The sequence below is a fragment of the Passer domesticus genome, chromosome 3 (genome assembly GCF_036417665.1).
Source record: "Passer domesticus isolate bPasDom1 chromosome 3, bPasDom1.hap1, whole genome shotgun sequence".
Classification (NCBI taxonomy): Eukaryota; Metazoa; Chordata; class Aves; order Passeriformes; family Passeridae; genus Passer; species Passer domesticus.
In genome coordinates, this window is record NC_087476.1 from 103,869,034 (window position 1) to 103,896,692 (window position 27,659).

At 34.8% G+C, this 27,659-nt stretch overlaps 1 protein-coding gene across 1 annotated transcript in view; it reads left to right on the forward strand.

Moving 5' to 3' along the window:
* Positions 1-27,659, forward strand: part of TTC27 (tetratricopeptide repeat domain 27) — a 112,841-nt gene that overhangs the window by 14,666 nt on the left and 70,516 nt on the right. Inside the window, exons 4-9 of the mRNA XM_064414811.1 lie at positions 1,587-1,727; positions 4,429-4,531; positions 6,850-7,014; positions 11,061-11,197; positions 13,819-13,931; positions 18,122-18,188. Of these exons, the coding sequence (XP_064270881.1) occupies positions 1,587-1,727; positions 4,429-4,531; positions 6,850-7,014; positions 11,061-11,197; positions 13,819-13,931; positions 18,122-18,188 (726 nt within the window). The remainder of the gene's footprint in view (positions 1-1,586; positions 1,728-4,428; positions 4,532-6,849; positions 7,015-11,060; positions 11,198-13,818; positions 13,932-18,121; positions 18,189-27,659) is intronic.

Below are 27,659 nucleotides of genomic sequence, written 5' to 3' on the forward strand. Positions count from 1 at the left end.
ATAACTCTGGCTTTGCAAGGCTGTTTCTGAAAAAGGTTTTATAACAAATCTCTTTTGCTTTCCTGTTGGGCATTTTAAGTGTGGTCTACTTTGATTATAGAAAGAATCAAAAACATGCAGATAGGAAAAAGTTTACATTAAACTTAAAACTCTATTGAGTGTCCAGCTATGTGTGTGTGTGTATTTGAAAAATTAATCTTTAAAAGTACTGATTGATAACTTTCCCCTCTCAAAATTAGAGATGTTGATAAGGTTCTTCCTTTCTGAATGGCCAGAGATGCAATAGGTCTGGTATATTTCCAGTTGGCAGTTCCTTTCCTTTATTTTCAAGTGGTTTGTCTGACTGTTGTGATCATCATTTTCCACAGTGGGATTGAAATGATTGCAATGATGTCATACAGGAATTCCCCTTTGTCCCAAATCATTGTCTGCAAGATAAAAGTATTTTCAATGCTAATGCAAACTGAAAAACCCCACAGTAAATCAGTATAAACATAATAGAATAAACTTAGATTACTCTGTTATTGAAAAGTGATGTTGGAGATTCATATAGCTTAACAATTTTTGTCTTTGATGTAACCTGTTGATACAGGTATTGAAAATAGTTTCAAATAACTCAGGAATTATGTTATTAGCTGAAATATGATTCAAGTAACTTATACCTTGGTTGTGTAGACTGATTCAGAATCTTTCTCAGGCAAGTGACTTCAATGCAAGCTGTCATGTAACCTTCTGTTCTGCCTTCTCCTTTCCATTCCCTTTTCCTGCCCCTTTTATACCAACTGAAAACTAAAACCCTATTTTTTTGTTCATTAAGGAAATCTGTCATGAGAACCAGGAATAGACTGATAAATGGGAATCTCCCTGACCTGAAGATAAACTGCTCAAATGCTTTTATTGCATTAAAAGGGAGCGGAGAATAGGTGACTGTCAGATGACAATCACTGCTGAGAGAGTCCCTGGAGAGCTACCTCAGGGCCATTAAGTGAAAGAGTTACTGCAGAGAACATCATACAGGAATGCATCCAAAGCAGAGAGAGTTTTTTATTTATCAGACAAAGGGAATAAGGGCTCTGATATTGCTGCTTTGATGCCACTCCAGCAGGAAGCTGCCTCTGGGGAAAGAAAATGATAACACATACTGACAACACTAGTGTATTTCAGTGCTTTAGGATTAATTTAATTACAAAATGGTTTTGTTTCTGTGATTGCAAATTGAATGGATTTACCAAGCTTTTCTCCTTACATCAGCGGAATGATTGTATTATTGGAATGTGTTTGGGGTTAGTCAACTGGATGACACATGAATTTTAGGTGGGAGGAAATCAGTGTCCTGCAGATTATGTTGATGCTGTGTATCAGGACAGCAAGAAACAGTGCAGAATTTACCATGATTTGGTAAAAGGTTGAGACTCCAAGCGACAGAGTTTAGGTTTTGTTTTGGTTTTGGGTTTTGGCAATTTTTTGTATTTTGAGCAGACTTTTTCCCTAAATACTTTAATAGCTTTTTTTTCTGTTCTATATTACATTATTTTTTAATAAACTTAAGTTTCCTGAAAGTTGTCTTTTTTTCCCCATTCTTTTAGCCGAAAGTACTGCATGCAGCTATTCTGAAGATGTTGGTTCTAGATGGTGAATCAGTTTATACTTTGACTTCTCATCCTATTTTGCTGCTTGTAGCCAGGATAATCCTTGTGAATTCAAGGTACAAACTCACATCTCTCCAGGTAAGAAATATGTGACTAATGACTATGACTGCCAGCTACTGCTTAATTGGTTCTCTTGTTCTTTTCTTCATACCTCATTGAATCATTCTGACTTCATTTCTTTTCCTGTAGCTCTGAGGTTCTTCCCTCTAACAGTTAGGACAAAGTGATTGCAATTGATCACAAGTATCTTCTTAAAGATAAGCTATTTACTCACTGTCTTCCCCAAAAGAGAGGAAAGGTGTCTTCATTAGCTGGAAAAATTAGAAAATTCAATACAGCCGACTTTATCAAGACACATACTTTGTGATATTATTTGTTGGGGGTAAGCTGGGAATGCCCAGTAATGCAGCTTACGTGTCCTATACCCTTTTTAACAAGCTTTTGGATACTGTTAACCATTACTGTATGAATTCTAACTCTAAATCTCTGGTGTGTGTGTGTGTTAAAAACAAGCAGACATGAAGCATCTTTAGAGGGTCTGTACCTCCCTTGTAGTTCGGCAGCAGCCCGGTTGGTAGCAGGGCTCTCTGGAAGTGGGAGACTTTTAACAGCAGCAACTTCTCTTTATTGAATTCTAGTTGAACAGAATTTGGCTAGAGATCAAAATGCCACATGGCCTGTCTTTATGCTTGGCTGACAACTTCCATTCCCAGCTGGGTCTTTGTATGAGTGATGAATTAAACTGTGTGGGAGATGTTGGCTGTGCTGCATTTCTGGAAGCCAAGTTCTTCCATCATCTTCCCTCTTATTCACAGATGAGTGCTGTTGAATTTCAGCAACTGGGTCAGTCAGGGAAACAGAAAATGTACCTGGTTTAGAAAATCCCCCTGATGGCTCCCCTAAGAATGACATAATGGAGAACTTTATTCTACGGGGTTGCGGTTCAATTATTTTTGACTACATTAAGTTTGCATAGTAGTTTAAAGGCAACAGCTGATAGGAACTACTTTCATCAACAGGTTGATGTAGCAATTAAAGCTTGCTCTTCTTTTTCTTTTCTTTAGCTTGCTTCAAAGATGGCCTCTTAATACTTTTGCTGCTTTAATAGTAGCACACATAAATTTAAAACAAGGTAAAATGCTTCAAAATGTATTATCTAAAGCATTAATGAAGCCCTGTATGCTACTTTACATGTAAGAGTAAATGCTTAAAAACGTTCCGCCAAGTTTTCAACTTGGCTCCCAAAAAACATTGCTAATAGAATATTGTACACAGCTCAGCTGGTTTATCTGAAACTTTAAAAATATATTCTCATTGATTCTGTTATTTCTAAGTGGTAAGTATAAGGCCTCAGGACATTGTATCATTAAAGTGGATACTCCATTGTGTGGGAAAATTAAAACTTCATGGTATAAAGCTAAACTCAAGTAATTTGAAACTTGTTCGTTAAATTGCCTTTAGGTTTTTAAATAAATGCTGAAATGTTGGGATCTGACCTCTTTCATGAAGCCTGTTTGTGTGTTTTACTCTGTCCAGCTTGATACCAAAAGTCGTCTTTCATTGCTCTTGGAAATAGATGCTATTATTCTTTTTGATAGTTCCTTTCTAGGGACATTAGAATCAGCTCCATGTAATTAGTTTAGATGTTTGTGCTTGAATACTGCACAACCCTTAGGTCAGTCTGAAGCATACCTGCTTAAAAAGTTCAGACAATGGATGCTTCTAAAGCAATCAAACATCTTTCATAGAAAACGATAGGTGTGCTAGCAGCACCAGAATAAACAGCAATCATTGGAGCCTCTGGAGAGGTGTGCTCTACATTCACAGATTATAATCTTAAGTATAATTTTGAGACTAGAGTATTAAAATTAACTTTTCCATGCATTTTCTCCTGTTACAACTAGAGAAAAGGTTAAGAGGCTGTGGGGAATTTATGCTTTGTGTACAAAGGTTTCTAAAATCTGGTATTTCCTGGGCTGTGGTTCAGCTCTGCCAGCTGTAGAGTGATTGCTTAGTTCAGTAAAATCTTTGCCCTTCTGAAATTCAACATACAGGCATGAGGACTTTCAGTTGTGATTGTAATGCGTTCTCAAGAGAAATTATGCTCCTGTTCTGCCTCTCTCATGCTCGTTTATGCTACCACCTGAAGAAATAAAAAAAGGTCAAACAGAACAGGAAAAAATGCATGAAGGATGAGAGTGGATTATCAGAAATACTGAGTGGCTTCCATACATACAGTAACTAAATAGTTTAGGACTCTTCAGCTGGAAGATTGCTGAAGAATGAGATCATGGCTTTCTATTAAAATAATCTATGTGATGCAAAAAAAGATAAGTAGGAAGCATGTGGATTTGGGGTTTTGGTTTTATTTCAGTCCTTTTCTGTTACAAGAATTAGGAGCTATGAAATCAAAGTAGCAAGTGGCTGCTCCAAAATAAGTGTATGCAAGTATGCCTTTTTTTCTGCTGTTCACAGCATTTCTTACCAGATGATGGTAATAAAGATTTGCAGGGTTCAAAGACGAGTTAGAGAAATTGATAGAGGGAAAATCCATCAAACCCTCGGAGCACTGTAGAACTGCCTGGATATGTTCTTCTTTACGCTAGGTTATGGTTGTTTTTTATAATAAAACAGCTATTTTAGACAGGTTTGTATTTTTTAGGAACTAGATTTGAATAGAACACAAAATCTGTATTTTAAAACCACTTTCTTTTTTTTCTTTTATTTTCTTAATGGTCTATATTTGTTATGAACTTGAAGTATACATATTTTCTTTCAGACTTTACCTTGGTGGACTCTAAGATGTGTAAATATTCACCAGCAGTTGTTGGAGGAGAGATCACCTGAGCTATTTACTCTTGCCCAGGCCTGTATAAAACAAGGTATATTTCTAATTACTTGTTTTATTGGCTTGCAGCATCTCTTCTAAGATATCATAGGGGAGGGGAATTTGTAGTCAAAACTGTTAAAATGCTTATCAGACACTTAGGTAACTGCAATGACTAGAGAGGGAACAGAATTTCACTTAAGTTGCCATGGACTTGTAAGACATGCTGCTTTTCAGCCTCTAAGATGCAAATATGATCATAAACAAAGGTTTTTTGACAGTGACTTGTTTTGAGACTCTTGGATGTGGTTCTCAGAGATAGATGATGTAAAATACACCTGAATATTTAGTGAGTTTCTTTCTGATAGTTTCTGCTGCCTCTTGCCAGTTTTTTTATTTTCTCACTGAAGCCATCTGCTATTTCAAACAAGTACCTTCATATTCTGTAAAATAAATACTTTTAAGCCTTTTTATGTCTTTGAGTAGGGCTTGAATAACCCATTTGCTTGTCTATATCAAGACAAGCAAGCATTTTCTTGAGTTTTTCTCAAGAAAACTTTGTGTTAGTTACTAGAGAAAAAGACCTTCAGATTTCAGGAGAGATTAATTTTTTCTCAAGTGTTAGGTCAGTCCCCTGACTAGAAGACAGCTGCAAGGATTCCCTGCTGTTCTGAAGCCGCCATTATGCAAAACCAATGGGACTCTGTGCAGTTTCCCATCCCTTTGGCCATGTGCCAAGCATGGTATGGGGTGCCAGAAGGATGTCATAAATTTGGGATATCAGTGCTTCTGGGCCACTACATCGGTACTGGTAATGATGTGAAGCTTTCCTCAAAGGTCCTTGAAGTCTCAAAGTGCCTAAACCTATCAAGCACTGTGAGTAAATGGTATTTAGGCAGTGGTAAGACTGCTTCTCCATGTGCCATTTGAGTTCATCCTATGGCTTTAGCACGAGTAATCTTGTATTCAGCTCATTGAAACTTGCTACTGCGGAAAATCTAGTTGTAATGCATGATTAAACACTATACCTGATTTTTTTTCCTTTGAAATGATATTGTCACTCCATTCAAAAGTTGTGTTTTTGTGTGGTTTCCACTTGTACCTGCATGTCCAGTATTTTTTTAAATTACTAGTTTGTCGGTTTTTAAAAAAAAAAAAAAAATCTTGTATTTGAAAAAGTTGTTACTAGGCAGGATTTATCTATGAAAATTTTGATTTAGTGAATTTAAAAAGCTATGTTAAAACTATATTCAGACTTAGCAGCTTTCTATATTAAGTGAAAGGTTTTGAGGTTTTGAGTACTTTAACAAGTACTAACAGAAAAAAAAAAAGCCTAGGAGGTTTAAACAGTAAAATCTGTTTGTGCTAGATTTGACTCTCAATCTCTAATTTAACCAAAAAAAATCAAAAAAATTCAGAGAAAATGTTTAAAAATTCCTTGATAATACTATTTTTATAGTAGTTAACACCATTATAGTAGTTAACACTTTTTAACACCATTAATAAAGCTTATTTGAAAAATTAAGCATCCATTATAGCACTGAGCAGCCTCAGTGCTATAACTGGGTAACTAGTCCTTTTTAAGTACTGTGATGCTGTAATCTTTTTTGGAATTCTTATTATCTAAATATTTTTGCAAAATACAGAAATAAAGCATGAAGCAAAAAACCCACTTCCAGTTAAGACTAATCAGCATTAATAATTTTCAATCTAATGTCTGTATTTGCAGGAATATTCTCTTGTAGCTTACTGTACTTTGATAGAACTTAAATATACAAGAAATACAGATGCTTTTATGCTGAATGAAAAAATGTCAAGTCTTCTTTGCTAAAGAGTTCAGATATGTTCACAGAGGTATTTTTCCCAGTGCAGATGGAGAACATGATCTTTATCAGTCAGGAAGTCAATAATTATTTAAAAAACAAACAAACAAAAACTCAACACACAAAAACCAACCAAACAGAAAATGTCTTACGAATCCTAAGCCACCATTCAATGCTTGATCTGCTGTTGAAACATTAATTTCAAGCTTCCTACTTAAGGGGTGTTATTAGCTCAATATTTTGTTTCTATGTTCTTTAGAAGGTCCAATACAATTAGAGTTGCTTGTTTTCTGCAGAGGTGCTATTTCCCAGTTCTGCTTTGCTCTTTAATATAAGCAAAGATTGAACTTTTCTTTTTTCTGGTAATAATCCTTAGATATAGAACTTGAAAAATGCTTTAAATCACATCTTCTGTATACTGTCAGTAAATTTTTAAATGTGTGAAGGTGTAAAGAGCAACAGACTTTCTCTCATGGTATATTAAATGTATTTTTAAAATACCATTTTCCTGAACTGCATTCTCATCTCTTTTCTTTTTCTTCATTTGCAGTGACAGAAGCAGAGGCTTTGTTCACAGGTGGTGAAAGCTGGCACTTAGCAGTTCAGTTCCATCTTGAGTCTGCCTATACATTTTTGTTCTACTATGAATATAAAAAAGCTAAACACTGTTTCAATATGGCTAAAGACATAACAAAATTGCAGATTAACCTTACAGGTAAGTTTTGCTTGTAAAGTCTAAGAAGATGATTGGTTGCATCAAAGTACCCTGTGGCTTGTTGGTTTTTTTTGTTGGTTTTTTTTTTGTTTGTTTGTTTTGTGGTGGTTTTTTTTTTGGGTTTTTTTTGGTTTTTTTTTGTTTTCTTGGGTTTTTGTGACATATCCAAGGAATAAATAACTGTACTTGATGTTTAATATTTAGGTCTTACTTGTCTTCCAAGATTTAGTATTGCTTGGAAGAGAAATATAACATCTAGTTTAAAAATCATTCCTGAATGGTTATTTGAGGAGTTGGGGTATCATAATCCTTCATTCTAGTGTTTCATGCCAACTTCTATGTCTACTTGCATCTGCTGGTGTCATAATGAATATTTTTTGTTTTGTTTTGTTTGGAAACACTTATAAAAGTGTCTGCATGATGATTTGATGTAGTCTTTCACCTTTTGTGCTACTAGCCTAGATCTACCCCATGTAAATAGCTTTTGGAAGTCACCGTCAGGACTGGTATCATCACAGAAAATAAGTAGGGAGGTTAAATTTCTGACAAGCAGAAATCACAAGGATTCAGTCACTGGAGACTTTATAATTATCCTTTCAGGACCTATTCTGTGGTGTCAGGAAGATCAGCGTGCTGCTCTTAAAAATATTACATGTACAGATATTGATCTATGGTCTAGCTGGTCCTGCTAGGCAATCAAAATGACATAAAATCACACCTTTTCTGTATGAGAATTTATGATTGTACCCGAGTAGAAATGTAAAAAATCTTTATCTAGTTTTTTGTTGTCGACTTACTAGTGGAAAGAGCTAAGGACCTTAAACTGGCACCTTCCTTACTTACTATATCCCTGTATGTCACAAGTCTCATGCTCCTTCATATCTAGGTTGGAGCTGCAGCTAATCCTGCATTCCTGCTAATCCTGTTTATACCATGAAACATTTCAATAATTTAATTTTAAAAAACCCCTGAGCCATTAGCAGCAAAAAACCCAAACCCTAAAACACACAAAAAACCAAATAAAACCCAAAGAAACACAAACACTCAGAAATTACATGTAAATCCATGCTCATTTATTCAAAGGTTTTAAAAGCTTACTTTGAAAGATATGTAATGGAAATAATATATAGTAATTTATATCTGAAGGAAATCTATACATTTCAATTGTTCCTATCCTCTTTTCCCTGTGTGCAACAAAATCTGTGTATGTGATGTGTTCCAGGTGTGGCATTTATTGCCAACTTGGTATTATAAAGTACTTTCTTTAAAATGAGTCAAAAATTTTCTTGCCTTTTTTTTAATTGAAAACATCAGTACCTATGATGGTACTCTAGCCATAAACATACAATTACCTAAGAATAAGTAAAATCAAAGAGACAGTCTTTATACTGGATTTTTTTTTTCCTTTAAAGGAGATCTTCAGATTTTGGATTAATAATTTCCTTAAACCTAACTTAGAAAAAACCTTCTTGTTTGGAGAAGGCAAACAAAGATTGGAAGCAGTGGAATTATTTGTATTTTTTATTACTTTACCAAGAGGTTATGATAGTCCCAGAGAAAGATTGTGGTGATACAGTATCTTGGAAAAATGTTGTGAAACTCCTAAATGTTCTGTGGTTTATCTCCATAAATCTATTAACATAGTTATGTCTAACCTGAAGGCAAATGAACTGAACTGAACATGTGGGAATTGTTGGCATTCTAGACAAATTCATTTGACATGCATGTTTGGGCTAAATGGGAGGAATGTTGCATCATCGAAAAAGACTTTGGTTTAATGTAAAAATCCAATCTCTAGCAAAGACATTTTAAGGCTTTTGGGAGGGATTTCCTTTTTAGGAAAGGATTTGGAGAGGTTTATATGCATTAATGGTTGTAATCCTTACTAGCTGAGTATTGTGTTACAGCATGGAAGTATATATTGTTCTTAAAACAGAGATTTTAGGACCAATGTTTTCTTGAGTTATTTCAGTAATATGTGAATAAATCACGCTTGGTTTGTGTGCACTTTTAAGTCCCATTAATCCAAATATGTATCGTGTTCATCTTTTATTGAAAAGCATCATTATGCCCCTCACAATGAGTCATAACCATCAATAACTTTACAAAACAACTTCCAATATCCCTCTTGCATATGTAGGAATCCAAAATAAATTTAACCTCAACACATCTAGAGGATTAATAATGCTGAACTCTGAGATCTGTTTGTTCTTTTCATACCCAGTAACACATCTCTGGGGACCTGTGATATGCAACAGAAAGTAAAGTTTCTGTGTAGATTCCTTTTACTTTGTGAGGATATACCATAGAATGTTAAGGGTTGAAAGGGTCCTTAAAGATCAAGGACAGGGACAATTCCCAGTACATTCAGGTTTCTCAAGGCAATATCCAGCCAGCCTTGAAAACTGCCGTGGTGCTAGTGGTATAAACCAATGAAATTTTTTCTCAGCTCTAACACATGTGATACATATTTTTGAAATAAGAACCAGTATTTTGTCCCTGTAATAACAAGGAATTCTTAGGTTTAAAAAACGGGGTGGGAGGTGTGAGAGCATAAACAAATCACAGTTTCTGAGTTGTAGTAAGCAATTTTATTGGTGTCCAGGATAAGTTTGCAAGTGTTTCCTTCAGCTGTTTAGGCAGTTAGACATAAAAGGAAGTGAATTACAGCATAGTGGTTTTCAAGAAATATTAAAATAGAGAATTGAATGCCACTATGTAAAATTAGTATGAATCATTAGTCAGTATTTTGCAGTGTGACTCTCTGCAGTGTGCTGTGTGATTTTCAAAGTGATATTTTTACAACCTTTTTCATTTCTTCATATACTCTTTATTACAGGGCTTTTCCACTAAAAGGGGTAATTGACAGAAAAGGAGAAATCAGTTTAATTTCTGGCTTCCCTACTCATCTCTTTCCATTTTCAGGAAGAAAAGTGTGTGACTGCCATTTCAGTCCTTCTGCTGGATGAGGCTTATGGACCATGGCCTCATCTTCAGGCCTTTGTCACATGAGCAAGCACCTTTACCTCAAAGATTTTATAGACTGAAAATTTTTCAAAATTATCACAAAAATAAGAACTTTGTCATCTTAATTGGTTTTGCAAGAACAGCAGATGGATTGCTAACAGTGGATTAGCTCTCATTCCTCCATTTTACACTGTCTGAGCATTGTATCACAGTAATAATGAACAAGCAAACCTTCAAATTTTATAGAGTAATTTTTAGTTCAATTTTCGCTCTTGTTAGGAGCCAAAATTCTGTTATTTTAAGTTAACAGTCCTGAAATTACTCTTTTATTTCTTTACATTTTGCAAGCAAGTTGCTAACAAGAGGAACTGATGTGTTTTTCCTTACAATTTGGTATCAATGTTAATTACCCCTTTAAAAACTAATAAAAATTGTCAGTGGTCCAATAAGGAACTGAAGAAGCAACACTGAGTGGAGTTTCACGTTGTGCATTCTGAATATTGGTTAATTCATTATGGAGCCTTCACTGGTTTGCTGTTTCACTCACTCCCAATATTACTTTTACTGTATCTTACATGCCATATTCTGGTAACATCATGTCTGTGATCCTTCTTCAAAGAATCTAACTCTTCAGATGAATATTTGAAATATTTAAAATGATGGCCTGTAAGATATTATGGGATTTTCATTTGCATAAATATCTCCATGTAGTCACTAACTTCTAGCAGGCAAATTGAACAATTGTTTCTGGTTTATTGCTTGGAAATAAGCAGGGAAGTGATGAAACTTGATGACTATGAGTTTTCAAAATGCTGGGTTATGGGGAATTTAATTAAAAGCAGCTTTGCAAGACCTATACAGCTGTGTTTGTGTGTTTGTAATGTGTATTACTTTGTATGTTTGCTGGCAGTGAGAGCACTGCAAAGAGATCAAGCAGAGGCTAACCGCTGCTAAATTTTATAGGTTAATTCTCAATATATTTCTCTATTTTTTTCTGGGGTTTTTTTGGTAGTAACTCTCTAGCATACTATTAGATAACTGGTTTTTAGTGTTCCTTAATATAAAAATATTTTCTGCAGGTGCTTTGGGGAAGAGGACACGATTTCAGGAAAAATACGTTGCACAGCTTATTTTGGATGTCCAAAGAACAGATGGATTCTTCCTTCCTCACAGTGAACTAAGTCCAGCTCCAACACCTCTAGAAAGCTTGACAATAGTATGTGTCTGAGAAGAATTGTTTTAATTTCTTAAAATGAAAATGTTCTGAGGCTTTTGTTGGGTGTCTGCTAGAGAAATGTGTGTTGTGCCTTCAGAAACTTAGCTGGGGTTTTTGAAAGCTTGTGGAAAAACTGTGGGGCAGTAGTTTCCCTGGTATTAAAGGTCATGGGGCAAAACAACATATGAATGTCTGCAAGACAGATGTGGCTATTCAACTAAGAGCATGTTTGCAAATATGATCTTCTACAGCTCATGCATTAATTTTTGGTGACTAAGAATGATGGAGCCAGGAAAACAGGTGAGAGGCAGATTTTCAAAGTAGCCTGCAAGGCATCACAGGATTTCAGAGATTCCTGTGGACTGACAGACGTATTTAGTTACAGTGCAAAGATAGGAAATTGCTCTGCTTATTCCTGTGGCATGATTTATGTGAGTAGATCCTACTGATCTTAAGGGTGTGCGTGATGACTTCAATTATAAATTGCTTGAGAACCACTTTATTGATTTAGGATGGCATTCTTCCCTCATAAGGAGATTTAAATTTATTTGAACTTTTTAAAGAAGCCAGAGATGAATTGAGCCATTATGGTCCCAAGTTTATACTTCAAGTAGGAAAGCCTTTATTAAAAAATATTGTGTCTTGGTAGACTTCCAGGTCAAGCAGGGATCTTAAGCAAAAAAATTGTCAATACTTCTCTATTTCTAAATTGAATGCATAAATATCTTAGGAGACTAATCTAGATTTTTCTTGTTTGCCCAGTACCACATCCTTGGTGTTGCATTTGTTTTGATGAAACAAGGTTGACAACTTAGGCTTATGGTAGAACTACATATGGCAACCCCTTATAGGATAGTGAGAGCTCAGGGGAGGCTGCCTGGTCAATGTCACACTTAGTTATAGACTTCAATTACAACTTACCTAGAACTAAATGATAGGTTGCATTGTTCTCAGAGTTCCTAACTGGGATATTAAGTGTTTTTTCCCAGTTACTCACAAATTTCGGAAGTATTTGCTCCCAGGTCAGTTGCCGTGAAAGGAAAGCCGCAGGCTTGATATGATGCATAAGGAGTCTTGATATGAAGTGGTATGTGAAAATAATTTGATCAGTTTTAAACAATTCACAGCTGTTTGTATGTTTTGAGGAAGTTCTTTTTATATCTAGGAATGGAAGTCACACTTTAAAGCTCTGCTATACAGTTCAGTTGAGTTCAATTGATCAGTATTCGTAGTGAAGCTAAAGTAATTAGTACAATTTATACAAGTTAGATTTTGAAAATTATTTAGGCCTGAAGGAGGAAATTGTAATTTATGTTACACCTGATGAAGTATCATTATACTAGTTCTAAAATAATTTTCCACTGGAAGTGGTAAATAATCCTTCAATAGTCTAATGTAGTAAGAGAAGAAAATGATGGTAATAAATTTGATTTTAAAACTGTGAATATCTTCCTTATCCTGTTTAAATAAAAACTTATTTTCTTCATATTCTCTGTCAAATCACAATTTTCTTTCACTTGTGTAGTGATAAAATACTGCTGATAAATACATATAACCCGCTTCAAAGCATTCCTGTTTGCTCTTTGTTCTTCTGTGGACCTTCGTTTTGACCTTGCCAACGGAAGATATGAATGAGAAACAGCTACTACTGGGACACTGAAGGGAAATTAATAGGAAATTTGAAAAACTGTTAATATAAATCCATTATCTGTTTTTAATAGTTTGTAAAAACTACTATGAGTAACTAAAAACCAGCAGTATGATAATTGGTTTCAGGACCAGTTGTTTTGGTTTGGGTTTGTTTTGCAAAGGAGGAAGTAGTATTACAGCTGCTTCCTCTTTGCTTGCAGCCAAGGAAATCTTTTGTTGTTTTCAAACACAGATTCTATAAACATAGTGATTTATGCTTTTGAGACATAGATTATACTATTTTCTTCTTTTAAGTTAAATAAATAATAGACAGTGAACTACATGGGTTTTTTTGTAAGCCAAAGACTCTTTAAGTAAAAGTGTGTTCCAGAGGAAATTTTATGGAAAGTCACAGGTAGTTGTCCAGGAGCAAATGTTTTCAGAACATGCTGGCTTAGTGAGGTCTTTTCAGTTTATGTGTTTTTTAAATTTACCTTTACTGACAGAAGTCATGACTTATGTAGTTGGGTTTCACTGATACTTAAACAGAAATCCTTAAATTCCTGTATGTCCAAGGTGGCTAGCCTGAAAACCCACATTAATGACCATAACATCAATCTGTTCCAGTTGTCTGTACATATATAACAGAGGATTAAATTGTTGATAATTCAATAAGCAACAGGTTGAAAAGGGAAGATGCCTTGAGGCTTATTTAAATAGAAAATTGATATTAGCTAACCTTAGAGTTGCTCTGAATGCTGTTCCTCATGCATAAGAAACAGTATATTTGTAGGAGAAATGCTTTGGGTGATAATTCCTTGTACTGGCTTCATTACTTAGTTATTCTATCATAATGGTAAATTACTTTCCATTGTGCTTTACATTACATTCTTTAATGGTAGTATTATCCTTTTTCAAACAAGTCTATATTTTTTCATATTTTGAAGGCATAATTCTATCTATTTAAAAATATTCTTTTTTTCTTCCAACAGAATTATGATCTAAATGATGACACAGTACTTAATGAGATAAAATTAGCAGATGCTGATCAGTACCAGGTACCTGATTTGTGTGCAGAAGAGCTTGCTGTAATCCTTGGAATATGGTAAGTTTGTTTATGGTTACTTTAAAAAAAACCCAAACAAACAACTGCATGAATCATTGTTACAATGAAATAATGAAATGGTGAGTTGATGGGACTTTTTTCCTTCCTTATTATATAGTCTGGCTAAAAGATTTGCATTATAGATGGATAACATTTTCAGCTCTCTCACAGTGAGCTTTAGTGTCTAGTTCAGAATTTCAGCAATATTTCATTAATAGTTATATTGTTGTTTTATCTTTAAAAAGCTTTATATTCTTTGTGCTTCAGGTTAATTACATTTCAAATATCAGCTGGCGTTAGCTACCCTACAGCGATAGCACTTTGGTGGCTTTTGAAAACCTGTTTCTGATTCTGCACTTGGGAGCTTCCTGTGAGGATCAACCATGAAGCAAAACATTGCCCTGCTATTCACTAAAATGGGAATACTTGTATAAATTCAGTGTCCATTGCTAGTTAAAAGCTATAATATAAAGTCCTTGTGATTTTGTACCTTGTTTTTTTTCCCCTAACTTATAGAAATTATATGTAACATGTAAGTAGCAAAGGAGAACAAAAGGCAGGTTTGAGGTCTGAGGATCCAAAGTTATGGCATGTAGGAGTACAATATAGCCAATTAGTGACTTTGGTGCAGTGTTCACCGTCACTGACTGTCAAAGCACTTTTCCCATCTATGAGTTGCAAAATGGTGGAATCTCTTTGGTCCAGTTTGAGGATCATGTAGTGAGGAGTGGGTTGACACAAATTCTTAGTTCACTCACTTCTAGTTTTCCACACTCTGATTCAAGTGAAGGCAAAGCCTTTCGCTTCCTGAGAGCCACTTTCATGAGGACTTCATTTTGTAATGCAGTATTGTCTTATGTTCAGGTTATATAATCCTTCCTGTTTCCTCCCTTCTGAAGGAAGTTTTAATTTGCCTACTGCTCTTTTTATTTTTATTTTCTTTTTTTTAAAGGGTACAATTTGAGTTTTACATTGGCTGGTTGCACAGTAGGTTTCTTGATCACAGTGTATGAGTTTGAAACCCTCACTGTCATGTTCTGAGCAGTGGCTCGGAACCATGTTGACTGCCAGTTGTGTGTATATATGAGTTTGGCAAGACAAAACTAAAAACAACCAAAAACCAAATTCAGTGCTGCTTCCCTATAGGAATGGTAAATGCCATTTAGTGGGTGGGATAACATTAAGCGATTGAAGCTGTCTCAGAGATGGACACAAGAATTGAGATCCAGCCATGTTGCAGAAGGGGTGTTGTAGTAGGATGCCAGCTTTGAGAATTCTTCTTGTAACAGAGTAGAGGTTAGGATTGAATTGCTGGCTGTATCCTTGGTGTTCATACCAGCTATTGGTATGTCAGTTTGTGAGGAAGCATAGACATGTAAAAGCATTTAGCATTGACTTTTAAGCAAATCATTCTTCTCAAGCCTTCTTCTATAGCAAATTCTGTGCTTTAATGCATGAGGACTGCAGTTCTGGAGGGTAAATGCTTCATTTAATAATTAATAAGTTAGCTTTAGAAATCCTGTAAGCTGTTTAATTTGTAATAGCTTTAGCAATGTTCTTTAATGTTTTTCATCTTTCAAAATCAGTTTTTGAAACAAGTATGTAGTCATAATCCAGAAAGTGATGCTTTGATTGCTATTAATTCCACTGTTTCAAATATGGGTCATTAAGTCCCAAAGTTTGTAAATCATTAGTTAAGCTGGATACTTTATCCATTAGGCTGTCAAGGTAGACCTGACTAATCAGATTTAAGAATTGGTTTTAAGCTACTGACAATTAGCTTTGCTGTTTTACTAGAAAATACTTTTTTCTGCTGCACAGTATATCTTACTCTAAGGTTCTCTTTAATCTGTCTAAAGAATGTCAGTTTCTAATTTTTTTCTTTCCCTCTTTTATTTAAATAAACTCCTTAAGACAAGATTCAAGAGCGGCGAGAAAATAGCGTACAAAATTGAATGATGTGATGATTAGTGACTTCTCTTCATATTGTTATGAAAAGATCCTTCATCATACATCTTACACAGCAGATTCTAAATTCCACTCAGATTTCAGCTCCTGAAATTCTCTGGGATGGACTGGCTTATCTGTCCTTGAAACCAGAACAAATACAGGTCATAGAAATTAAATTTTCATAAAGTAGTGAGACAAGAGCTACCACAGTCATTAGAAATGCTTAAAACTAAGGTACAGTTCTACTCTAGATTCAGATTCAAATAATAATTTTAAGTTTTATTTGATTATTTTCAGTATGGAAAATAATTAAAACAATTTAGTTGTTCTCCTGTCTTTCAAGCCTTAAATTTCTGCACTTATTTGTCTTCAAGCTTTGTAAATGGATGCGGCAGAAATGGAAATCAGAGATCTATTTTAGCACTGTTTTGATCTGGAAGAGCTGCATCTATGAGCTTCAAAAAGCTGTGACAAAAATTGATCTAGAATAAGAAGAGGATTAATCCTTCTTGCTTGAATCAATTTATTTTTAGGATGATAAAAAATAAGTTCCACTTTTGTCAAAACTTAATTGTCCCTTAGTTTACCTGTGCTTTTCAAAAACTATGGTCATGTCGTTTAACATTCTGGTTGCCTAACTGCTGTTGAATTGGTATAACCCTTGATATTTTCTTGCTGCCTTTTTTGCCTCTTTTTTTTTTTTTTTTGGTTGTCTCCCTCCCCCCATGCATAGAGAAACTTGTTGTTTACCTGAAGTCAGTTGTCTTGAGTTGACTACATCCAGACAACTAGAAGTCTGTCTGCTAGCAGCTGACATTAGATATGGAAAAATGTTTACCTGAAGCAGTGAAATTCTTTATGACTTTACTGTTTGCATGAAAATTTTCACAAGGCAGGAAAAAACCAGTGAGCTAGATATCTATATATGGATATATATATTTATCAGAATTTCTTTCCTAGCAATGTTACCTAAAACTTTCAAAACAGTGTACCAGCAGCATAAGGTTCTTTTTATTTTAATGTGGGGAGATGAGGGAAAATGTATTGAAGTAATAGTTAAAAAACTTTCCTTTTTGTCCTTTTGGCCACAGTCAAATAGCTTGCTGAAGCTGATGGTATTATGAAACATCAGCATAAATGGTATAAAGTGTATGTGGAACCTCCATCATGGGAAGTCAGGGGAACACACTAGGTAACGATCTGTCTGGAGAGGGTGCAGAAAGGAGAGCTGGAAGAGCTCTCCTTGCCACCTTCTAGAAATTGTTGTGAGTAATCTGTGTGCATTTAAGTAGAAGGAATCATGCTTAAATAATCAAGCAAAGTAATCTCCAAAGTAAGTTAAGTAGTGTAGAGGACATAATTTCAGTCTGTAACCTGTTATCACAATAAGTATCTTTGCAATTTTAGCCTAGAATATGAAACCTGCTGCAGAATTTAGTGTGATAAGTTTGGGTTTATGTATATAGCCATTATATGGGTTTGGTGGTGATCCATCATCTGTGGTACAGTTTAGGATATATATTCACTTGATATCTTTGGTTTTAACAGGGAGCTTGAATTATAGCTTTTGTTGGTTTTGTGCAATTTGGTGATATCTCTTGTAGTATGTTTGTAAATGTTGGGGAGCTGTTGTATGAGCGCACCCACACAGAGTTCTACGCCAGATTTCTTTTCATCTCTCAAGCATATCCAACTCTCAGTAAAATAATTTTAATTCTCACCTCTGTGTTTTCTTCTGATTTCCCCCCGTGAATACTTCAGGGTAATGGTAATGCTGGTTAGTGAGAGATGGACTCCTGTGGTCATGTATTTTGAGTGACTAGGTGGGTGTTTGTCTGAGATTACCCTTCAGCACTGCTTTAGCATTAGTACTTCTTTGATTTGTAGAATCTGCATTCAATTAGTTATAGGATTTTAACTCAAAACAGATCTCTGTAAAAGCGACCAATAGATTTTAAACTTTTTTTAGGATTAGCGAAATTGTTATTGCCATAAGCTTAAACCAAGTAAGACATTTCACTTGAGGGTGGTGTTGGGAAAGTACTTAGGAAATATCTTTGTCCCTTAAATGTTTCTTTATTTGTGTTTTCTAGGTCTAGGTAATTTTCTGCACATACCATACTCCCATTTGTCATTTCCAAAATGTCCTTCAGATTTCTGAAAGTTTGAAAAATGTGTTCTGAATAATGTTATGCTAAAGATGAAATCAGCATTGCTTTATTTTTGTTTTCTCTTTACAGTATAGACTTTCAAAAGAACAATCCCATACACAAATTAACTGAAGAGGAACTTCTTGCTTTTACTTCAGTAAGTAGCTTACCTGGCGCTTAATAAACATTTTTTCACTTAATATTTAAGTACCAGGCAATAATGTGTCAGTCACACTAATCAGGAAACTGTTTGTAAACCAAATTTGTGTTAGTAGTCAGATGTTTCATTAATTTTTTTCTTATTTCAAGAAATGAAAGTATGCTGAATTTTAACATTATTCTCAGCCATAATCATGCAAGAAAAACTTGACATCTAAGATATTATTTTACCTAAAAACACATACAAAGCATTTTCATGTGTTTAAGTTTTATTCACTATATGAATTATAGCATAATGTGCGACTTAATAATTTTACAGCAATATCTATTTGTGACATTAGTGTTGAAGGTGCTTTTCTTTAAACAGCATTCAAGAAGAGTTCTAAAGCAATTTTCGCTTTGTTCTGTCAGATTTATTCAGTCTATATCAGATGTTCTGCTTAGACAGAACATTTCTTCCCAGTTCAGTGGCTGATTTGATGCAGAACAAATTTGTAACTTCCAGTGAAGCTTTGAAAATTCTCAGAATTTTTTATGTAATTATTTTTTAGCATTTTTTTACTTAGGACACAATTTGCTCCTGCCTTGATCTTTTCTGCTTTTGTGGGTTTTCAACATTAGTTTAGATGGGAGGAGGTAAGGAGAAGTGCTTGTCATTTTTGCTTACTTTCCACAATGTTAGACTGAAGTTTGGCTGCAGGAAAGAGGACTTGCTTTCCTACCTAAGCCTTGTAGTAAGAGACTGTATTGCTGTAGTGGTGTCTTCTGAAAAAGTAGATTATGGGATCTCAGAAAAAACCCCTTGGATTTCACTTGAGCTAGAATCTTATAATGGACAGTTGTGAAAAGATCAAGGACAATAATCTAAGATTAACTGTGTTAATATTTGGCTGAGGGTTTTTTGTAAAAGGAGGTTCTATCTGTAAAAAAAGGTAATCCTAATCTTGCTAGATAAATATAAAATAGGTTGGTTTAAAAGTACTGGTTTTTAGGTTCCTCTGCTAGTACAGTATATGTAAGAGGGGATGCATATAGGACCTGAATGAATTGCTATAAATCAGTGGGTTTTGTAGGTTTTCTCTTTGTTGGGACAATGATTGTAGTGCTGTTATTCTTCATGATATAATTTCTGAAGTATTTTGTTTTGAACCACAGTTTTGTTCTGAGTTTGGTGTTTTCGGGGTTTTTTTTCCCTGAAAGGTAGGAATAGACAGCAGGAAAAAGTTGAAATGTAGAAAAAAATGAGACTGTCCACTCTCCTGTTGTAGTAATTGAAGTATCCAATAAGACTATTAAAGAATGATGACCATTAAAGGGGAACAAAAGATTACAGAAATAATAAACATATATAAAGTAAGGAAACGTACATGTAAAAGAAGCCTGTAGGAGTGACACCAAACTGGTGGACTGAGTATTGTAAGCTTTTTTTCAAAAATGGTAAACTATTACAATACAATTTTCCCTCCAAAAGTAATGTTAATACAAATGTATGAAGTTTCAAGACATGCATGTAATTTCATTAAGACAAACCCTGCCATTTTTGTTGTTAACATAATGTTAAGACAGTATATAAAACTATTGAAGTAGGGTTTCTGTGAAAGCTTGGAATCTTGCTTCTCGTATTTTATTTCCAGACTCTGTGGACTATTTTTGTATAGCACTTGCTTCAGTCTCCTCACTACCACTATAGTTTTACATCATTATGGGGTGGAATATATATACCAGCTTTTATATACCTGAATCTTGAGATAACTTCTCCATCTATACTATGATTTTTATATTAAATGCAGTGATATTTTGATAATAGACTATCTTTAACAAAATTGACCCTACTTCTGTGGTGGTTTACTTTCAGAATAATGAAAGTAGGTATGGGGTTTAAACTGTTTTAACATTTGAGTTTTCCAACATTTAAATATTTTTGAAGTTTTATAGCAGAGTAGAAAAATCAATGTAGGCTGTGCACTTGGGAAGAGATAATCAGCCTTCCTGTCATCCTTTATCTGGCATTGCTTGACAGGTAACCTGTTAGATGAGATGTAAGAGATCTGTTGGGTGAATTCTTCTTCACGATGGGAAAATCAAACTGCATTTTTCTGCCATCTAGTGGCTGATCCCTCAAAAATCACAGGACAGCTGATTAACTTAATCTTTAATTATTTTATTGCAATGATTATGGGGAGTTTATATTTTCATTTATTTACTTATATTTTTTATAGAGCTGCAAAGTCAGCTATGGCTTGCTTCACATTTGTAAGATCAGCAACCACAGGTTTGAGAAACAGCTGGGAGATCTGTAGGTCTTCTCTATCACTTTGTGCTCAGAGAAGCATAAAGAAAGATCTATGGCAGTAGATGAATAGAAATGTAGTTCTTACTAGTAATGCAAAATTCAGTCAACAGCAGTGACATAAAGAAGTAGCTGGTAGTCTATAGTAATTTACTGAGGAGTAATAATTCTTGGTATCAGAATAGTGTTCTTTTAAACTTTTGCTTAATGTTCCATTATTGGATGTTGGGACACAATTGAGTAATAGAATTACTTTCTCCTTTGATCTTGACCTATGGTCCCAAGACACAAAAAGAAAAAGTATGATCTGTGGTAACACCATCCCAGATCTTTCCTGGAAGCCAAAAGCAGAGATTAGATATTAGCTTATATGAGTTCTTTTCATTAAATGTACCTTTTGTGGCTCTTGCATCTGAGCCTGTAATTGTGAATAATCACTGTAGAATTTCATAATGAAATCTCTGAGCTTTTCTGTGTCTCAGATCTGAGTCATTGAGGCAAATCCATCATTGTGTTCCCTGGCAGTAGGGATGTTCTGTGTCCATGTTAACACAGCCTTGGTGGGAGTGTTAACACAGCGTTGGTTCCTACAGTATCTGCTAGCTGAGTAAATTAAATGGCACCATAGCTCTTATCACTTGTATTTAAGGTATTTACTAAGCTTTGATACTGCCAAAACAAGCAAATGAGCACTGTATCAATGCTGCTCTAATAATTTCTTTAGCATCAAACTGCTCTGTGTGTGTGTGTGAGCAGGCATCTTCTCAGCCTACACGTGGATTCCTAAATCTGCAGGCTGGTTAGATGGTTGTCATGCATTCATCTGATATCTGCTGAAATTCATGTTCCCTCAGAAAAGCAAGGCATTTCAAGTTATCTTACGAAACTTGAAAAATTACAAGGCATTTTTAACTGATCAGTGTGTCATCAAGAGATCCTCTTGCTTTGGGCACTGTAAAATCAGTGCATGTGACACGCAATTTCTCTCAAGCAGAGAGAATTAAGATCTAGGTAGTACAAGAGGGAAAGGATGATCAAATGGATCTCATGTAGATGATGTTATCCTGCCTTGTACTACGTGCAGTTTGGAAAACTGACATTCTAAACTCCCTTTTATATATGTAAAAGTTGAAAATTACTGGATCTGGAAGAGATACCTATATATTAATATCTATATCTGTATCTATATCTTTTAAACAACATAACTTGTAATGCTAAAAATAACACTATTAATTCACTGCTTGGCAACTGCAGTCAACTACAGAAAGGATTGTTGCTTTTAATTTACTGGAGTCACTTGGAAATATTTGCTATTGTCCTAAAAGCACTATCTTTTGTAACAAAGAATTGCTTTCAGTGTTGCTCATTTTTTGAAGCAACTTGTGAAGGGTGTATGTAGTCTCATTGATAGGGATAGCAGCTCTTGTAACAAGAATTTGGATTTAAATTTTGAGATGTTCTAGTCAAATCTCAACCCTTCAGTATTAGTACTTCAACTTTCAAGATGTTAATCCAGAAGTGAAATTAGATGCACTAGATTTTTTTTCTCCTTATAGTTCAATTGTTGATACAGTATCTTTACATGAGAAGTAATGCAGCTTGCATTCTACATTTTAGCATAAGATTAAACACAAAATAAAACATTTCTTTTTCAAGGGGATTGAATATTATTTTTTTCACACTTAATAGTTTAGGGTAACAACTATAAATTTTTAAAAATAAATCTATTTTGGTAAGCACTTGGTCTTGTAAGAAAGCTAAGATATATTTTAGCAATCAAATATCACACAAGCCACATCAGAGACACAGTTTTGTAGCTGGTGAACTTTCTGATTACCTAACTGAATATTGCATTCAAAAGCCATTTTAGGAGAGGGATGGTGGGACAGTAAAGCAGTAGTGAGACTTAGTGCTTCTGTGTTAGAATTACTGTTTTCTTCCTTTTAATGAAATCTTTAGCTGGAGCTTTCTGTGTAGGATATAGGAAGTAGACAATGTAAGAAACTGAAGAACTAAATCAGTGCTGCTTTTACATTGAAATCTTGTAGCTTAGTTTACTCCCAGGTCCCCAAATTAGTTTTCCAGTGCTTAAATGGGCTTCATTACCTTCTTTAATTTCAGTGTATTATTTTTAATGTAAAAATACAATAGTGAAGTTCTGCTGCATTTTATATTGGTCAGCAGTTTTTCCCTAGAATTGCACAAGTGCATCACTGAGCTGTAAATCAGTGGCCAAAATACTTTTTTTAGGAAAAAAAATCCTTTTTGGAAATGAGCAAAAGTAAGCCTTAAAATAATTTCCATTAAATATTTGTTGTTTGCATTATTTCAAATAGGTAATACAGGTCAGACTATACCAAAAAGGAGATGAAATGAACAGCAGTGCTATGTAGGTGTGTGTGATATTAAAAAAAAACCCATCAGAATTACATTTAGGCTTTATAAAGATGTTTGTGATGTGAACATAAGTTTTAGAACCAGGGACTGCAAACTATTTCTGAATTGTAAAAAAGTTCCAGGAACACATGAAACATCTATTTAAGAACTGATAAATATTCCTTTTATTTATATTTTATAACTTTAATATTATGCAGTTCTTGCAGAGAAATAGAGAAAATATTAAATACTGCATGGTGTTGCATTTTCCTCTTGCAAAAGAGAAAAATGTTTTCTGTGGAAAAAAAGGCTAATAAGATTAGACTCTGCAATACAAGTTTTTGGAACTTAATAGAAATCTTATACTGTAGCTTATAGTTTACATACTGGGAAAACAATTCAATGTTTCATAGTCTAATGTGACAGTCCAACAAATATCCAAGATTAAGGAGCTGCAGCTATCCTTAAAAGTACCCATTCCATCTGTTGAAGCCCTTGAACAGTCCAGGAGAAATGGTTTTTGTGGTAAATGTGATGAGCACTTAGCCCAGTGTGGGAGAATATTACTCTTTTCCCTTATTAGTATATTATGATCAAGGGACATTGAGTGGCAGTATTAACCTGTAGGGGACTGAGAAGAGAAAGTAACCAGCAACTGTGAAGGAGAAGTCTTGCTTTGTGCATCCCACGTCTTATACCCATATTTTTTTCCTTTGAAATCCGTGGAAGATGAGAAGGAAGAAAAATGGGACCGTGAAAATTTAGTTGCTTTGGTTTCTTAAAGTTCTGAGGCTTCTCAGGATTTGTGGAGAGTTGAACAGTTGGCTTTTTATTAAGTGGTGAAAGAGGGAGTAGGAAGCTCTGGCAGTTTTTCTCTCTCTGGACGTTTTGAACAGGTGAGAATAGCTTCTTAAGAGGGGAAAAAAAAACCAGGCTAATAACTTGTTTTTTGCTTGGACTACAAAACTGAAGTTATTTACCACCTTCTAACAAAAACAATGTATCATGATGAAGTTGTTCCCATAACACTGAGATACCAAGGTCTGATGGAGGACTTGGAGAATGTGGAAGGAGTCTGCAAAATCCAAGGAATACTGTGTATTCCAAAGATAGACCAGATGGGAATGTTTTTCCTCAGTGTTGAGCTACTGATTCTATAAGAGACTGTTTTTATTAAGGAATTTTAGAATGGTTGGATATTTTTTTTTCCAGAGGTGGGCATTTATTGAGTGTAATAGAAGTTGATGTTGTATGGTACCTTTGAAAATCACAGTGAAGGATTACAGTGCACATTTTATTGAGTGTGTGTGTATGAATATGCATATATGAATACTTTCCCTGCTTTTCACTGTTGAAGGGGGCTTTGGGAGGAGGGAGTGGAAGGTGGAAATGGAAATGCTTTGTTTTTCTCATCTTTTCTATGGCATTGGCGATATTAGTGTGGAACTAGGGAGCAATCAAATCACGGCATACAATATTTTTAATGTTAAGCCTTCCTATCAAAACTCTATAAAACTAACATGCCAATTTGGTTTCTAAAGAGAAGTTGTTTATATAGCTTAAATAAAAGCAGTGCATTTTTCTCTGCTGAGAAAATGGCTGCAGTTTTTTTATGTTTTATAAGCAGCAAGAGTATTGAAAAGCTCATTAAGAATGCCATGTGTCTCTACTGCTGTAACTTTTGTGGCTTTATAAAAAGTTTCTTTCACTTCTTTTCTAAGCTGTGTTGCCCGTTTTGAATAGCCTCTGTTGGTTACAAGATTATAACACTGCAAAGGCTTTCTCTCTAACACTGCAAAGGCTTTCTCTCAGTAAAGCCTTTCTAGTTACTAGTGAGACTTTTTTTAAAGTAAATGAATTCAAAGCTAATCCATTCTTTTTTTTTCCTTTCATTTATTTTTTTTTCTTCTAAAGACTTTATTCAAACGTCTGAATCATTTTACAGGAATGTCAGGATCTAAACACTTGCTAATTTAGTGCATGTATGCCTTCTGGCCCATCACACAGTACTGGGAAATCAGATTGAGTGTAGCAGTGCCTCTTTCTGCTGCATGTGCAAAGACTCCAGTGGATCTCTTGGAAGCTTGTTCACAAAGCATCTGGTACTTGGGTTTGCAGTGTTTTGTGGGTAGGAGACTGGTCTGCTGTTGTCAGTTATGTTTGCTGCATGTAAATGTTTTAGGGTAAAGTGACTGGGTGCTGTAGTACATGTGTTGCAGGGCAGGGGTGAAGATTGCATTCCATTCCAAAACTGGGATTAAGTAACAGTCTGTCTGAAGTTGGTTTATTTTACAAAGTATCAGATTTCAGCATAATTGACACTTTTATCCCTTTCAACTTTGTTCTCCTCTGTGGTCTGCATTCTTCCCTCAGTCAGTGGGATCCTCAGCTCTGCTTGAATTATATCTTGCAAGAGATGATTCCTGATTTATTGTGTGCCTTTCTGAGTAAGAAATTTGGGATAGCCTTTCCTTTCTAGCATGCTGTGCTCTTTGGATAATCAGTACAGAATTACTCAAGCAATAGATTTTAGTGGACTCACTGTAACTGCACTGGTAAAAAACCATAGAAATCATGTTTAAATATTAATAGATTTTTTTGCCTGTCTAAGGGTTTGAGAAGTAAAGCAGACAATTTTTATGAAAATTAATAACATTTTTTCCCACAGCAGCCCTTTCTTCTCCCCCTCCTCCTTTATCTATCAGCAGCTCACTTATTTTTTTTAGCAGTCTCTCTGACAGCCAGTTGACATGTCCCAGGCTTCCTTTCCCCCTCTCATGTTCTTCACCAGTTACAACTATTATAATTTACTTCAGCAACAAAATTCTCATTGCAACAAGAAGGTGAAATTAAACCCCCTATTCAACAGAATGCTGTCTGAGGTATCATTTGAAGGAAATAAGACATTTTCATTATTCTGTCTGATGCTTAGTAACCCCTTTTTGGTGATGTTGTGATGATCAGTTCATGTGTTACCAGTACTAGCAGTCACTTTCTTTAGTGACTTATATTCTGTATATAATTCATTATATTTAGTGACTGTTTTGCTAGGGAGGGTGCAGATGAACTAAACAAGGCATAAATCCAATCCTCCCTTTTTTCAAAGTAAATATTTTATTGTTTTACTACTGCATGAGGAAGAATTATTCTTAAAAATTATGTAGCTATCATAATGTCTTGCCCTGGTCTTCTCTGCCTACCTAAATATCATCCCTTTATTTGTTTTTTTTCCTAACCCAATACTTCAAATGTTACTCTAATCTTGCTTGTTTCATAGCATCTGAAAAAAATAAAGGTGGTTGAATTCTTGTTTGCTAGTGTCTAAACAACTTGAGTTTACTTTTCTCTGATGATATCATATCTACATTTCAACTGGAAGTAGAATATGTTTCATATCAGTTCACCAAACAATCTTTATGGTCTATGTTAAAGATGAAATATAGAACAAGTAACATATTTTTTGTGACTTAATACACTTTAAGATAGGTTTGATTATAATGTCATAGTCTTTGATTGCAGTCATGAAATATTGCAGTCCCTCCCAAGGTGTCTGAAATGTGCAAATCTGATACTCATTGATTCTTTTGTCATCAGTAAAATGTCACCATCCTGTTGTTCTTGGATCTTTTGGATGCAGTCAGTTACAGCTATTCTATTCTAGCTACTTTAGGAAAAATATAGTACAAACTTGATAAGTAATAAAACTACCTTATTACCCCATTTCTGCATGACTTTCTTTTTCTGTTCCCCCAAAATTGGGGATGAAAAACTGAAATGGCTCCAATGATTCTTCCTTTCCTTAATTCTTTTTTTTTCCTTTGGTCTTTTTCTTGTTAAGTTTTAGGTAGCCAAGCTGCTGGGAAGGGTTTCTAATTGGTATTTTCTTTTGTACCTTTATTGACAGTTCAGTATTTTTGAGGAAAAAAAATTTTAATGAAGTTCTAAGTCTATAAACCAATGAGCTTTTGAAAGGAAATGTAGTGGAGAAAGATTTGGAGTAATTATTTTAAAAAAAACTTTCCAAAGAAACACACTTTTTATTCATGGAAATACTGCTTTACTTGCTTAGCTGTCCTTGTTTGAGTAAATCCTGTTCTGTTGAGCAGTGATCTTGGTGATGGTTCTGTGCATTGTCCTGCCCTTGTATGAGGAGTTTGTTGGCTTTGGTATGTTGTGGAAGAACACTGTGCCCTCTAGGTTACAGAAGGACAAAGATTAAGGAGCTCTGATTCTGGTATTTCCACAGTATTTTCTTTCTTTTATCAGAAGCAGCACTTTTAAATAGAAAAATGGAATTTTGAAGTGTTGTTGGCCAGAAAGTAAGGTGTTAAGGTTAAATTAATTTGTGAAGCATTTAAATACATTTGTATAGAGGGTGTATGCACATTTTGCATGTATTTATAGAATGCTTGAATTCAAATACTGATAACATATGGTATGACTAAAGGGGGAAAACTTTTATTCTTGCCAGTAGAATCCCATTGCTCAGCTGTATTTCTTTTCGTCCAGAAACAGATTTTTTTTATACTGGTATAATTTACAGACCAGTAAAGCAAAGTATTATTTGTAGTATGTATTTGTAACATCAGATATGCAGGAAACCTTCATAAGGTAATTCACATGCCATGTTTGTGAGCCTTATGAAAAGTACTTTCCAGTAATGCAAATACATGAATTAGAAAGGTTTATATTCTGTTGATGAAGGTTAGCCCATTGCATCAGGAAATAGTACCCATGCCAGCTCTTTTAGTGGACTGTTCAAACAATGTGTTTCATAAATGACATAAATGATGATTACTGTGA